The sequence below is a fragment of the Microtus ochrogaster genome, chromosome 8 (assembly GCF_000317375.1).
Source record: "Microtus ochrogaster isolate Prairie Vole_2 chromosome 8, MicOch1.0, whole genome shotgun sequence".
Taxonomy (NCBI): Eukaryota; Metazoa; Chordata; class Mammalia; order Rodentia; family Cricetidae; genus Microtus; species Microtus ochrogaster.
In genome coordinates this window covers 5,623,169-5,637,606 of record NC_022015.1, presented here as the reverse complement: position 1 = coordinate 5,637,606, position 14,438 = coordinate 5,623,169, and the positions used below count along the sequence as shown (strand labels likewise).

The window sequence follows — 14,438 nt, the reverse complement described above, 5'->3', positions numbered from 1 at the left end:
TCTTCTTCTTCTTCTTCTTCTTCTTCTTCTTCTTCTTCTTCTTCTTCTTCTTCTTCTTCTTCTTCTTCTTCTTCTTCCTCTTCCTCCTCCTCCCCTTCTTCTTTTATACACTATTTACTTCTTTTGATTGTGTTCCCACCCAATAAAACCAAATTATTCCCTCTGAAGGGGAAGATGGATTACAAATACTCCTGATTAATATTTATATCCCAGTCATAAGAACAATAATGCTCAAATGCCAAGCCAAGCATCACTCACAGGCTATTCCATAGCCAACAGCTCTGCCCCACACTGCCAGCATTCCCATTTGGGAATGGAAACACTGAGGACCCCTGGGGTTTGGTCATCTACTCAAGGTAACAAACTTCAGTCACATTAAAATCACCCACTGGCCCTGTTCTATTTCCTGGGTCCGTAAAAATGGGAGGCACCAAGTCTCAAGGGCTCAGGAATAGTCTCAAGTGTGTTTCTGCCTAGTGCCCTATTTTGATCTCTGCTTGTGTAAATCCATGTACTTCTGTCTTCTACTGTCCCTTGGTCCCACCTCAACCACTAAACCAACCTCTAGACCTGGCATCATGTCATCAGGCTGGCAAAGCTCAGCACCGTGGGTTTCTCCTTCACCATCCCTCCCAGCTACAGTGTTGACAAGCTGCCTGAGTCCCTGCCCTTTGGCTAGGGCTTTGTGATTCACTCTGACCCTTGTTGGTCTATCACTGCCCTGAAAGACTTTTACTTGCAATTCTGTTCTCACCATGAATTGCCTGTCTGGGGGCCTGTATGCAGCTGTGGGCCAGGTTGCTGATTGGACTAAAGGCAGATCCTGAGGCAAGGCACCGGTGCCAATGATCTACCTGCTTCTGCTATATGTCACCAGTGCTGCCCGGCTAACTGTGGGAGGATCCCATGGCCAAACTTTGGGGCTATGGGCACTTGAAGTGGCGGTGGAAGCTCTACCAGTGGGGAAAGAAAGTGACACAAATGAGCACAGAAAAGTCCATGGGACTCTGGGTGCCATGGAGGAGGCCAGCTTTTGGGAAGGGGCTCTCCTTGGCTGTGTATAGGCTTGTCACCTCATGGGTCCCAGGAGCAAAGTTCCCTTTGTATTTGGGCCAGTTTGAGTAGGTGCCAGCCATAAAGACTTCACTAGATCACCCCTTCCGTGTGTGTGTGTGTGTGTGTGTGTGTGTGTGTGTGTGGCTTTTGAGATAAGATCTTTGTATGTAGCTGAGATTGGCTTGAAATTTACTAGTTAGCTCAGGTTGGCCTTGAACTCATGACCCTCTGACTTCCACCTCCTGGGTGCTTCAATAGCAGGTATGCACTACCATTATGTGATGGTTTTAATTACAGAACAGCGATTAAAAGTCTCAAAAGCAAAAATCATATGAACTGTATCTTCTCAGCCTGTGGGTTATGACCCCTTCTGAGGCTTGAATGACCCTCTCCCAGGTGTCACCTAAGACCACTGGAAAACACAGATGTTTATATTACAATTCATAACAGTAGCAAAATTATAGCTATGAAATAGCAATGAAGATAATTTTATGGTGGGGAATCACCACGACACCAAGAACTGTATGAAAGGGTTGTAGCATGATGCAGGTTGAGAACCACCTCTCTAGGGCTCTAGCAGGAGGGGTGGACAGCCAAAGTTCACAGGTGTCTGTAGGACACTCAGTAAGTCACTCCAGATGCTAGCTGGGTGCTGGAGACATCTGGAATCACAGAGAAGCATATGGAAGCCAAAGGATCTCCGTCCTGCCACGGACACACAGAAATGCTGGACAAAGAGAGCAAGACACATTTCTAAAAATACAACTGGGTTTAGAAGAATCGCCTGACCGCCGGAGATGAGGAGAAAGTGTGACGGAACAGGAGCCCGAGTGAGGAGCTGTAGGTGCCGGGGACTGGGACTCAGGCTCAGGAGCAGAGGCCAAGGTTTGAAAGTCCATGCACGAGGAAGAGAAAGGCCATCTCGTGCTGGTAGGAAGTGAGGCAGTGGATGGTACTCCTACATAGGACAGGCTGCTTTGAAGGACTGCCCCATTGGTGAGCATGGGACAAGAAACCCCGCCATCAGGACTTTGGGGATGTGGGCACCTTTCTGACCTGGACCTTTGGTTCTCATACACTCAGGGACAGAAAGTCCTAGCGTATTCCAGCTGTACAGTGTGCAGTCAGAACTAAGAGATGACAGAAGACTCAGGTGGGACCAGGAGAAGGAAAAACAAGGTCACCCTGGGAAGATATCAGCTCATGAGGTTTTTTTTTTTAATTTAAAAATTTTTAAATTTATTTTTCTCTCCAGATAAAAAGAAAATCCCGTGGGAGGCTGATAAAGTACCCTAAAGCAGAAAGGAAGCTAGCGAGAGACAAAGCAGTTGAGTTGAAAGGAAGAGATGTCCCTGTGGTCCTGTGGCTACAGACACTAAGCTAGACCCGTCTGTGTCTAATGTTAGAGAGGTAAAGCAGCCCGGATAGGAACGGACTGGCACGGAAGGAAGCAGAGACTCCGGCAGCGAGGAGGCTCCACCCAGTTGGGCACAGTCTATGGAGAAGAGAAAGAACCGAGCAGTGGTGGGTCAGCCCAGGTCAGGGACAGCACAGGAGCTCTGGGGCTCCAGAAGAGGAACAGCAGACCCACACTTCCTAGAGAAGGCACCGCTGAACTAAGACCAGGAGCTGTGAGCTAAAAAGAGCAGAGGAAGAAGGGAACAGACGCTATCAAGGTCTCGGTGACTTAGAACGGCAGTCACTCAAAACCACCGCAGTTCAGTGCGGGTTTGTACCTTTCCAGTTGAGGACAGAGAGTTCCCTGAGAGAAACAAAAGTGCCTGTAGGGAGACATGTGTGCGCATGTGCGCATGATCGCGCATGTGCATGAGCCCACCTTTCCTACCGCTACCACAAATTTCTTCGTAGCAGAGACAACATCATCCTTTACCCTAAACCTGCTCTTCTTTGGTGCAATTGCCCACTCATGCCCTCTCTTTTTTTTGCCACACGGTCCCTATTTTCAGTTCTGCAAGCACAATAAGATATATATCCGGTCTCAGGGCCTTTGTGTATGTTTTCAACTATACGTAACATTATTTCCCCCCTATTCTTTCCTTTTGGGCCACAACTTAAATGCTGGTTACCCAGAGTAATCTTCTCAATTCCCACAGTCCTTCTTACTCCTAGGCTTCATTAAGTCATCACTCACCTGTTTCTTCCCATCCGCCACAATTTGTAATTGTTTACTAATTATTTATAAGCCCCCCTTATTTGCCTTGCGTGTGCTAGGCAAGCTCTCTCCTGCTGAGCCACACCCCAGCCCTATCTCTTCCCTTTCTTGTCTCTGTTAGAATGTAGGCTCATGAAGGAATCTCTGCCCTTCTCTCCCCTTCTTCCTCCCAGTCTCCTCTCCCATTCCTCCTTCTTCCTGCCTCTCCCCGCCCCCACCCTGCAGCTGAAGGGGCTCTTTAAAAGGAAGTGGTTATGATCCTACCCGAGGGATGGCATGAGCATGGGCAGCAAGGGTAATTGGAAGAGGACTTGAAGGCGGGGCCATCAGGAGACTAGTGCTGATGTGTACACAAAGGATGGACTCTTAGGGGTGAGCAGGGTGACGCCCGTGGACTGAAAGGCATGAACCTAAAAGAGGAGGCAGATGCTGGTGTGTGGTGAGTATTGAGGGCAGCACTTGGCTCTCTAGCATGGGTAACTGGGTGAATGGACACCATGTATCCAGCAGGAAAACAGACACCCACTCAAAATCTGCAGCTGCTGACTGAAAAGTGGCCGCAGTGGGGTAAGTGTCCCTAAGCAATGAGCTTGCATCTTCTCTCTGGACTCTAGTCCTACCTGGATTGATCTTCCAACTCCTCCTCCTCCTGCCTCCTCCTGCCTCCTCCTGCCTCCTCCTGCCTGGGGTTACCCATCAGTGGCCTGTCAGGCTAGCCAAAGCCTCATATTTCTTGTCATAAACATTATTGTTATACTTTTATTAGTGTGCATAAATTGCATGCATCCACAGCATTCGATGTCATATTTGAGTACGTGCATCCAGTGTGCTAATCAAAGCCAGCCGTCACTTATCTCCCCTCCCTTCCTAACTGCTCATCACTATTCTGCACTGAGCTCTACTTCCTTAAGTGTCTGTTCATGAGGGAACATATTCTATCTGACTTACTCTACTTAACACAGTATCCTTCAGAGTTCCATGCAAACCCCTCTCACTCTACCCCAAAATCAACTCAAAACAGACCAAAGACCCCAAAAAATAAGACTGCAAACTAAGAAACTTCTGGAAGAAAACAGCGAGAAACAGTCCAAGATGCAGACAACAGGATAATGAAATGGGATTGCATCGATTGAACAAAATCACACTGCAAAGGAAACAGACAACAGAGCAGATAGACATCTTCAGAACATGAGAGCACTTCACCAACTGTTCATCTGACAAAGATTAATATACTAGCTATTTAAGGAACACAAAAATTATGAACAACAAATCCATCAAGTCATTCAAATTCAAGATCAGAAAATAGGGTTGGAATGATGGCTCAGCCGGTAAGGTGCTCTCTTTGGGAGCTTGAGTCTGATTTCCTGCACCCACATAGGAAAGCTGGTCGTACACTTGTGATCCCAGGACGGGGGAGACAGAGACGGGAGGAAACAGAGCTCACAGGCCAGTTAGTTTAGCCTAATTGGTGAGTGCTAGGTCTCAGTGAGACACCCTGTCTAACAAACAAGGCGAGGGCTCCTGAGAAATGGCACCCAAGACTGACATCTGTCCTCCGCTTGTATGTACATATATGTAGGTACTCCTGTGCATATTTGTGAATATCCCCAACACACACACACACACACACACACACACACACACACACACACACCCCAACTGCAGAACTTCTTAAAAGAAGAAATACACATGGCTAACAATGACAACTCTGTTATTTCCAATCCCAAGGCCCCATTAGGCCCCAGTGGCCTCTCTTCTCCTGAAGAAGGGGTGCATATTCTGCGCCCAGAGTCTCCAGCCTGCAGCATCATCACTGCCAAAGCCTCTGTAGTAATTTGTCATCAGTTTTCTTGGGATTTTACAGTTACAGTAACAATAAGCTTTGGACCCAACAGAATTGTGGTAATTTCTCACTACTAATGTGATTAGTATTTTTGTTCGTTTGTGTTTGGAATCCATTAGCATAAAATTTATATCCAATAATACCAATTGTGGTTTTTAATACTTGTGAAAATGGCTGTGAGATATAAGTCCCTAATAAGGAAAGCACTTTTTTTTTTGTGGGAAAAGAAGTTTTAGTTGCATCATGGCTGGAATGGGGCGCTTTGATGGAGGATATAAAGTACAAAGGGCTGGGAGCAGAGTTTGTTGAAGTTTTCAAACAAGCCCTCTGGTTACGCAGAGGACATATTTCTATTCTAGGAGGATCCATCTTCTTGCTCCTTTTTATGTTGGTTCCTCCCTGACTTGCAGGAAAATATAAATTGTGTGCTCTCAGGGAAGGATATTTAAGGCCATGAATCTTTTGGAGCTGAAAGGACCTTGGAATCACTGAACTGAGCTGGATTTTCAAGGAACTAGGAGAAGGGTGTCATGGCTAAAGATAGGTGCCATGGCCAGCTGAGGCTCCATTCTAAGTTGGTAAGCAGTGGGATGGTGGGGTGCGGTTGGGAAGGTCCATGGGTGAAAAATGTCTGTTCAGTATCATGGGACCCATGCTGTGAAATTCACAGCATTTGCATGTTGAAATCTTTATCAGCTTTGGAACAAGAGTTCCATGTCTATTTGGAGTCCTACAATTCATACACCAGATTCTGTGCATAGACTTTGGAGCCAGACAAACTTGGGTTTGAAGTCCTGGGCTTTTCTGTGATTGACTGCACCTTCTCCTCATCTGTAGGACTAGAATACTAACATGGTCCTCTCAGACTTGGGTGCAAGGAGGGGTAATGAGAGATATCCAGTACACAGGAGGTCGGGGACATGGTCTTAGGTAGACACACAAGCCAGGAGACTTGCCAGCTGGGTCATGTATAGCCAACTAGTTAGGTTCACACCACAGACGCATTTTCTGAAGTGGGGTATTCTAAGTACTGAAGTCCTGCCCATGATTCTCAACTTGTCATGACAACGAGACTTTATGTTTACCAATGAAATATAATACCAGTTTAAATTTTTAAAATTTGTTGCTGTTGTTGTTGTTGTTGTGTGTGCGTGCGTGCATGTGTGTGTACATGCCACAACACATATGTGGAAATAAGAGAACAACTTTAAGGAGTTGGTTCTCTTCCTTCATCTTTACATGGCTTCCAGGGATTGAATTCATGTGCAGATCTCCAGGCTTGTGTGGCAGGTGCCTCTACCTGCTGAGCCATCTGTCTGGCTTGCAACCTCAATTTTGAATGCTTTCTGCATATGTCTCTAATTACAGGACCCTCTCCAGAATGTCAACAAGCGAGACTGGCCCTAGTGGGAAGACACCTTGGTCTTGAATTCATGGACCAGCTTCATCCTTTCTTTATAACAAATGGCTTTCAGCATCCCATTCCTCAGAGCTGGATGATCATGATTTCACGCCTTAGAGCTAGGAAATGGACCTTTGGGATTCCAGACAAAGGGTCCCCACTGGCAAGTCAGACACACTAGCACCAACGTGAAAGGTGTTGGGCACCGTGGACTCTCAGACCCTGAATTTTCTATGATCCCTTGCCTGCCGGAGTAAACAGCTTGTTTTTCTGTGCTTACAGCTGCTCTGGGCATGAGATCCTCATGAGTTCCTGATGACAGGGGAGTGGTTTCCGGTGGGCTTGCAGCTGAAAAATCCCGAGAGCTAGGGCATGGCCATTAGTCAAGGAGAAGGCTATATAAGCTGTTCTGGAACACAATAAAAGGGGGCATTCTTGTTTCAAGAGTGACCCATGTCTCTGTGTGGTTTTAATCCCCAAACCCTTGCCAGATGGTGGTTCCAGGTGGTACAGGCGCCACAGGAGGGGCCACTCATGACTTGGCTATAGCCTGAAGAGTCATGCCATTGTGAGGCATGCCTGAGTCAGAGAAACTGGGCAGTTAGAAGGCTGACACTGTGGGCTGGAGTTGTGGCTCAGTTAATAGCATGGTGCCCTAACACACAGGTTTGATCCCAAGCACTGCACAAAACTTGGCATAGTGGTGCATGCCTGCAACCCTAGGACTCAGGAGGTGGACACAGGAAGACTGAGAACCCCAGGTCATCTTCAGTTACAGAGAAGGGTGATTTGATAATTAATACCATGCAATGTTAAAAAATTTCACCAAGCCTTTCATTATCTCAAACAAATAGAAGAGACTTTGAATCAAACACCTAGCCTGTAGTCCAAAAGGATCCCCAGGGCATTATGAAGGAGCAGGGTGACTTCAGCTGCATTCAATTCAGGATTGTGGACAGCTTGGAGGCCAGATGGTAGACTTCAGGGAAGCCCCGGGTCTGGGCTCTGCTCAGCCTCTGATCACACACCCATCAGAACACAACAGGGGCACCATGTATCTGGGACCCTCTCCATCATCTTGGGACACGCAAGGCGGGAGGAGGAGAATGGTGGCCTCTCAGTGACCTGCACTGTGCAATGGCCACACCCCAAGCACAGCTCGCCTTTCTCTTGTCCCAGACAGCTGGGGTCAGTGAGGCATGAATGCCTGAGTAGCTCTCTCACGCCGGAGGGGCTTCTGTGGGAACAAAACTGCTGTTCCTGCAAGACCCTCTTCTCTCAACCTCTATTTGCTGTTAACTAGCCCAGGCTTTTGATGAGGGATGGCCCATTGTCAGGTAAACACATTGACAAGAATAATGGGTCATTCATTCTGCTTCCCCCAGTAGATGCTAGGACCTCGATAATGGGGCAGCTCCGGATCCCCTGGGCTCACATGATATGGCTCACAGGAGTTGTATCAGCACATGACGATTCTGACTAATGACCAGCAAATTTATCAGACATCAGGCGCTTCAAGACACTGTTGCAAAACACCACATGCCAACACATAAAGCGTCTATTTTCAGAAGCGACAATTTGTTTAGACAGCTTGAACGTCATCCTCCACCCTCAAAGCCATAGTATGAAACCATAAATCACCCTTTGCCCTCTCAGGAGACCAGAAATCTGTCATCCCAGCAACCGGTCAACAGCGGCATTTAGCATACAGAAGCCAGAGGATGCTTGAGTTCAGGGAGAGAAACAGACACTCTACCGCATATTTCAAAGTCCTGGAAGTGAAACCAGGGATGCTCTGACCTCATTTCTAGCTGTCGGCTTATCCAGGAGCCTGTTCTTACCTGTTGTCGAATCTCTTCCTCCATTTTCACTGGTGAGCCCAGCTCAGCAACTTGTTTGACACCTTCGCTGGCGTACCCTCCATACTCCCACAGCACATAGTTCTTGGAGTGGGACCCGCCAATGATGGCAGACCAGTGATTGGCCCGACCTGGAAGTCAATCAGGATGCAGATGTCAGTGCGGATGGGGCTGAAATTCGAACCTCCTCAGTGATGGGGAGGAGGGGAAACTTGAAAGGCTCAGCCAGTACTGATCAGGTATTGCTCTGTCTTAATCCAACACTACTTAGGGATTAGGCAGAATCTCTACTAACCAGAAGTCTGGAGATGATGCAGAAAAGTGAACAGCACGCACCTCAAGGAGACAGTCTAAGACACCTCTGTCTAAGGGGTTCTCTGAGAGGGGGCCAGTTGAGAGAATTTGAAAAGTTGGTCAAATTTGTAAGGCAAAATAGAAAGGAAGGGTTACTTCTGGCAGCTCAGAAACATGGATTAACAGTGTGCTTGGAGAACCATCAGTAACTCAGCGCTGCAGTGCCGCTGTCAGTGGAGAATTAGGAGGTGATGTCACGGAGGGAGAAGGAACCTGCTCACAGAGGGTACCACTCTCAGTGCGTTGGGATGCCATCGGAGAAGATCTGATAGCCACTGAAGGACTCTGATCAGGGGAGCGATGTGACTGCATTTGCATTTTAGACAAGTCACCCAGGCGGGGGGGGGGGCATGCAGCGGAGGGAGCAGAATGGAGGGGAGATCTTGGGAGGTGAGCGAAGAGCAGAAGCTGAAGTGTGGGTGGGAAGAGGCTTTCATTCTCAGGACTTAACATGGCTTTGTTCCGTTGACTTTATTACATTCCCAGATGAGGGGTGAGCGGGCTAGCCACATTCAGAGGGTGGGGTGGGCAATCTGGGTGTGTGGTGGCCTCCAGACCACAGAGGACTGGTGATGACAATCACAGAGGGATGGTGGGCAGTAGTGGGGTGCAAGAGGGATCTCGGCAATATTTGAACAAGACCATAATAGAATGTGGCTTGAGGGTTCTTATCAAAGTTCCTAAGGAAGTGAAGAACAGGGAATTGACACTCAATGCCAGTACCATGCTGGGCTTCTTTTTAGACACAAATACTATAGAGTGTAGATGTAAATACTACAGAAGTGTCACGTACACTTCATAGGACTGGCTCAAATTTCAGTCATTCTTTGGCTGGTTTTACAAAGTCTTAAAGAACACTTACAGGCACAGTGAAGGGGAAAATTTGAATTAGATAAACCCAAATGACACTTTTGGTTAACCACTGTATGTCCTAGAGTAGGCAGAACTCTTCACTCCATCCCATCATATTCAAGAAGGACTTTGAAGAGGCTTGGTCTCTTTATACAGCAGCCATCACTCCCCAAAGGCTTCCTACTCCAGGGTCACATCAAGTACAAGCACATAAAGCCAAGGGGCACCCTCCAAGCCTCCTGAGGGCAGCCACACCCCTCCCAGGCAGATGACATCACCTCGTGGGTCAGTCCAATTGTTGCTATTTCTTATACATCGGAGAAATGCAAGCTTCATGTTTATCCCCAGAAAAGGCAGGTGGAGACGTGACCAGCTCTTTCTATAACTCATTTCCTGGGCAGTAAGAAGGCTTAGCTGTCATTTAACTATGAGGATACTTGTAAAGGCATAGCCTGGTAATCCACGGTGACCCTTTGCTTGTAAGCCAAACACAGGGAGATTGACTTCAGCATCTCTTGCTTTCCACCATGCTGTTCCACTGAAATATCCCCTATGTTAAGGATTGTCCTAGCCGAAATTCTGTACCTAAGGAGCATTATTGTTTCCTCTGTACTGTCTTTCTTGGCTTGGATCGCTTTTGTTCCTCCTTTGTGCTTGTCCTGATTAATCTCAACTGTCAGTATGATAAAGCTTAGAGTCATCTGAGGGGAGAAACTCAGGTCAGATTATGAGCATGTCTTAGGGGGACTGTCTTGATTATTAATTGATGTAGGATGATCCAGCTCATGGTGGGTAGCACCATTCCCTGGGCAGGAAGTCCTGGGCTGTCTAAGAAATCTAGCTAAGTGAATGAGAAATCTAGCATTTCTCTATGGTTGCTGCTATTGTTTCTGTGTGCTTTATTGCCCTGACTGTGACATGGAGGTGTAAGCCAGTGATGTCTGTCACAGCAACAGAAAGGAAACTAAATGATCACTCAGAAGCTTCCCAAGGCCATCTTTGGCTGACTTAGGCTCCTGCCTCGTGTGTCCCCAACAGTACGGACCATATTTACTATCACTGTAGACCTACTAGGGTGTAGACTCATGAAGGAGTCTGTCTTCACCCCTGTTCCCGAGGTGTGCTTTCACCTCATGCTTCCAGCAGCATTTTACACAATCAGATGGGAAAGTGCCTGAAACCCTGGGCTCACATGGGCACAATTTAATTCAACACAGTTAAATTCAAGTTCAGTGCAGCACGGACCCTGACTTCTACTAAACCAAGGACTCAGCAGTGCTCTCTGCTGTTGGAAAACAAAGACCGATAAGACGGCATTGGACTCTTGAGTCAAGGGATGAGGGTTCCATCCCTGCATTCCCATATTCTAGCTGTGCAAACTCTCAAACTCAGTTTCTTTATGTACCCACATTCCAGCTTCCTCGTTCCTACTATGAGAACACTTACCACACTGACCTTTTAGGAGAGTTAAATGAAATTATTAAAAAATGAGATGTTATCTATATATGACATCAACCTAGGACAGAGCAGACACTCAATAAATATGGCTCACCCATTTTGTAGCTGTTGGAGTAGCTTAAAAAATGAGAAAGACTTGAAGCCTACCCTTACTTCACTATGAGAAACAAACATGTATTATGACAGAAAGAAAATGGGAATGAGCATGTTCATGGGGAATCAGAAGATGGATCCAGATGGGTCTCTCTACCTTACCCATTCAACTTCCATTAGCTAAGTGCCAAACACAGTGGCAGGCCATAATGACTGACAGGAATAGGACATGGCGCTTGCCCTGAGGGACTCACAGTCTGGGGTGGGGAAACAGATGGAAGAGCAGATTAGTTCATCAGGGTTATCATACAATAACACAGGGGATGAAAGAGCCAACTCCAAATTCCTTAAATGCAATGACTCAAGGTCGAGAAGCCTGTGCAGAGAGGCAGGCACCCCCAGAGGGGGCTCTGTCTTTGACTCTCTTACTCTCTTGACTAAAATTCACTCTGTGCCTTCAGCCTGCTAAGCACCGCAGTGGTTAGTTCCCCAGAGGGACTTTGCAGAGCCTGCCTTCAAACTTCAACACAGTGGCATCAGTTCAATAAGAACTCTGCAAGGCGCTTGGCTAGGGCGAGGGGCGAGATGCTATCCTCCCAGAAAAGGGGGCAAGGCAAGCACCAATGGGAAGACAGCTGGTGTCAAAAGGGGCATCCATGCAGCAGAGCATCAATCACTCAGCTGCAGATCAGTACAGGGAAAGAGACAGGGTGACCTGAAGTCAGAAGGTTCAACCTCTAAGAGATTCAGTTCTTCTTTATTTATGGATTTGTTTGTTTGCTTCATGTGGTTCTTAGACCAAACCCCAGCACCTTCCACACTGTAGGCAAAAGCCCTATCATTCACTGACCTACACTCCAAGTTCTCCTTTCTTTTAAAATACAGGCGACAGTTACAAGTTTGACCATCTTCCTGAGTTGTACAACTTAATTGGGCTGATTTGGAAGGAACTATGAAAGCTATAAGATGTTCTCTGCATCATTTAAGATAGAGACCTCCATAGGAACGTTCTCAGTATCACCCTGGGGTGGGGGTTGGGGAGGAGAGACAGAAAGAGAGAAAGAGAGAGAGAGAGAGAGAGACAGAGAGAGTGCTTCCCATGGGAAGGCACAAGAATCTAGGAGCTGGAGAGATGGCTCAGTGGTTAAATGTTGGCTGCTCTTGCAGGAGACCCAGGTTCAACTTCCAGCACCCACATGACATCTCATAACTGCCCCTAACTCCAGAAGTTCTGACACCCTCTTCTGGTCTCCCTGGGTACTGCTTGCACATGACACACACACACACACACACACACACACACACACACACGCAAACCACAAACATGAACTCACAAATATACAATCTGGAGACTGGGCCAGACAGTGGTGCAGCTCCTATCCTGTCCTGAAGGCCTGAGACCTTTCTAAATGCATAGTTCTGCAAGTCACCAGTTAGCTCAAGACCCAGGAAGACTCAGTGTTACAGCTCAAATCCAAAGATGTAGTAAGGGAAGGGTGATATCACCAGACTCTCAGTGTTGTAACGAGGCTGAAGTCCATCAAATAAAAATAAGCAATAAAATTAAATCTGAACAGGGCAGGACAAAGCCAGATCAGTTTCCGGAAGGCATGATGGCCAATAGGAATGTGCTTGGGCAACTGGATGGCAGTGAGAACCAGTTGAGAAGACAGAAATACTGGGTATAAAAATGTCTGAATCTAAAATAATCTAGATGGGATCCAGTAGCATAGTACTAGTAGAATGAGGTGGTCAATAGATTCCAGTTAGTTGGAAGGAAATAAACTCTAAAAAATAAGGGAGGGGAGAAGAAGAAGTTTCAGGTATTAGAAAGTATGGTTGTAAGGGGTAAGATTAATGCTTGTCGATCTCTTAAAAGAATAATCAGGATGTCACCCCTGTTGTCCCCAGTGAGACAGTGAGGTCTCAGTCTCAGAAGACAGAGAAAAGCCAGAGACTATTACTAACCCTTTCTCCTCATAGGCGGGGGCATAGTTGTTTGGTTTGGCAAGCCCCTCAGTAGCTCCAATAGTGTCCAAGTGGCCTACACCAATCTGGTGTTGTGTGGCTATTTCCTTGGCATTAAAAGAAGCTCATAGGACTCAGGAAGTAAATGAAACTTACAAGTCTCAGGAAGCTTCTAAAACCTGTAAGAGTTACAGGGCTCAGCCCCCAGTGTTACATAAGCAGCAGTAACTGCTGCGGAGAGAAGAGACTCTGACCTGCAGACCTGCATGCAAGTCAAGCAGAGAGCGCTAGGAACGCAGCTTTCCTGAGCTGTCACCATGCTGAGGTGGGGTCTTCTGTGGTGCTGCTGCTTTTGTTTTACCAACTGTGAGGTACCCACTTGAATGAGAAACATCCTTCATGGTCCCAGGTATTTGAATACTTGGTCCTTAGTCGGTAGCCCTATTTGGAGAAGTTTTAGGTGGCCTTGCAGGAGGAAGTCCGTCTCTAGAGTAGGTCTTGACATTAAAAGTCTCATTTATCTCTGTTTCACTCTTTCCACTTCATGCTTATAGCTGAAGACGTGAGCTTTCCACTCTGTCTCACCTCTGTCACGTGTGTGCCCCTTACTGCCATGATTCCTGGCCATGATGGACTCTTACCCTTCTGGAACCGTAAGCCTAAATAAACTCTTCTATAAGTTGTTTCAGTCATGGTGTTTTTATTACAGCAACAGAAAAAGCATCCCTCACCCACATTTCCGTAAGTAACAAGTAAAGCCATGTAAACCAGGCCTAAACATGTATTTCCAAGGGCTTAGATGAAACGTTCGTGGGACAGGCATGTGGGAAACTGTGAGGAAGAATGAATATATCTGTGCATTTGTGATGCTGATGGATGACCAAGTGTGTTTGCCTAAAAAGGCACATCAGGCTGATGTCTTAAATGTATGTATTCAATATTTTATACACTGACAGCCTCCTTGGTCTCTTCTCTGCTCTCAGCTCTGGTAGTAAATTGCCAGTGTCTGCAAATATGCCAAAAGACCCAAATCCATCATGGGAGAAACACATCCACATTTTGTCTGGTGCTGAGGCAGGCACGTTCCATGATGGGCAGAGTCTTTGAGGTCCTCTGCATGATGGGTAATTTAATGTGTCAACTTGAATATGTTAAGGAGAGGACAGACATTTGGCCAGGCATTCTAAATGCAACTCTGAGGGTGTCAAAAGAAGACTATCATTTGAACTGGTAGATACACTAAATCGGATTGCTCTCTCTGAAGAAGTGGACCCCACCCAGTCAGCCGAGGACCCAATTAGAACACCAAGGTTGATTCTGTAGTAATGCAGATTTCCTGCTGTCTATCTGCCTCCAAGCCAGGGAATCATTTCATCGTTG

The 14,438-nt window shown here is 46.8% G+C and overlaps 1 protein-coding gene across 1 annotated transcript in view; it reads right to left on the bottom strand.

Annotated features, from left to right (window-relative positions):
• Spon1 (spondin 1) overlaps window positions 1-14,438 on the bottom strand; it is a 301,648-nt gene that overhangs the window by 120,295 nt on the left and 166,915 nt on the right. Inside the window, exon 6 of the mRNA XM_013347692.2 lies at window positions 8,316-8,464. Within this exon, the coding sequence (XP_013203146.2) occupies window positions 8,316-8,464 (149 nt within the window). The remainder of the gene's footprint in view (window positions 1-8,315; window positions 8,465-14,438) is intronic.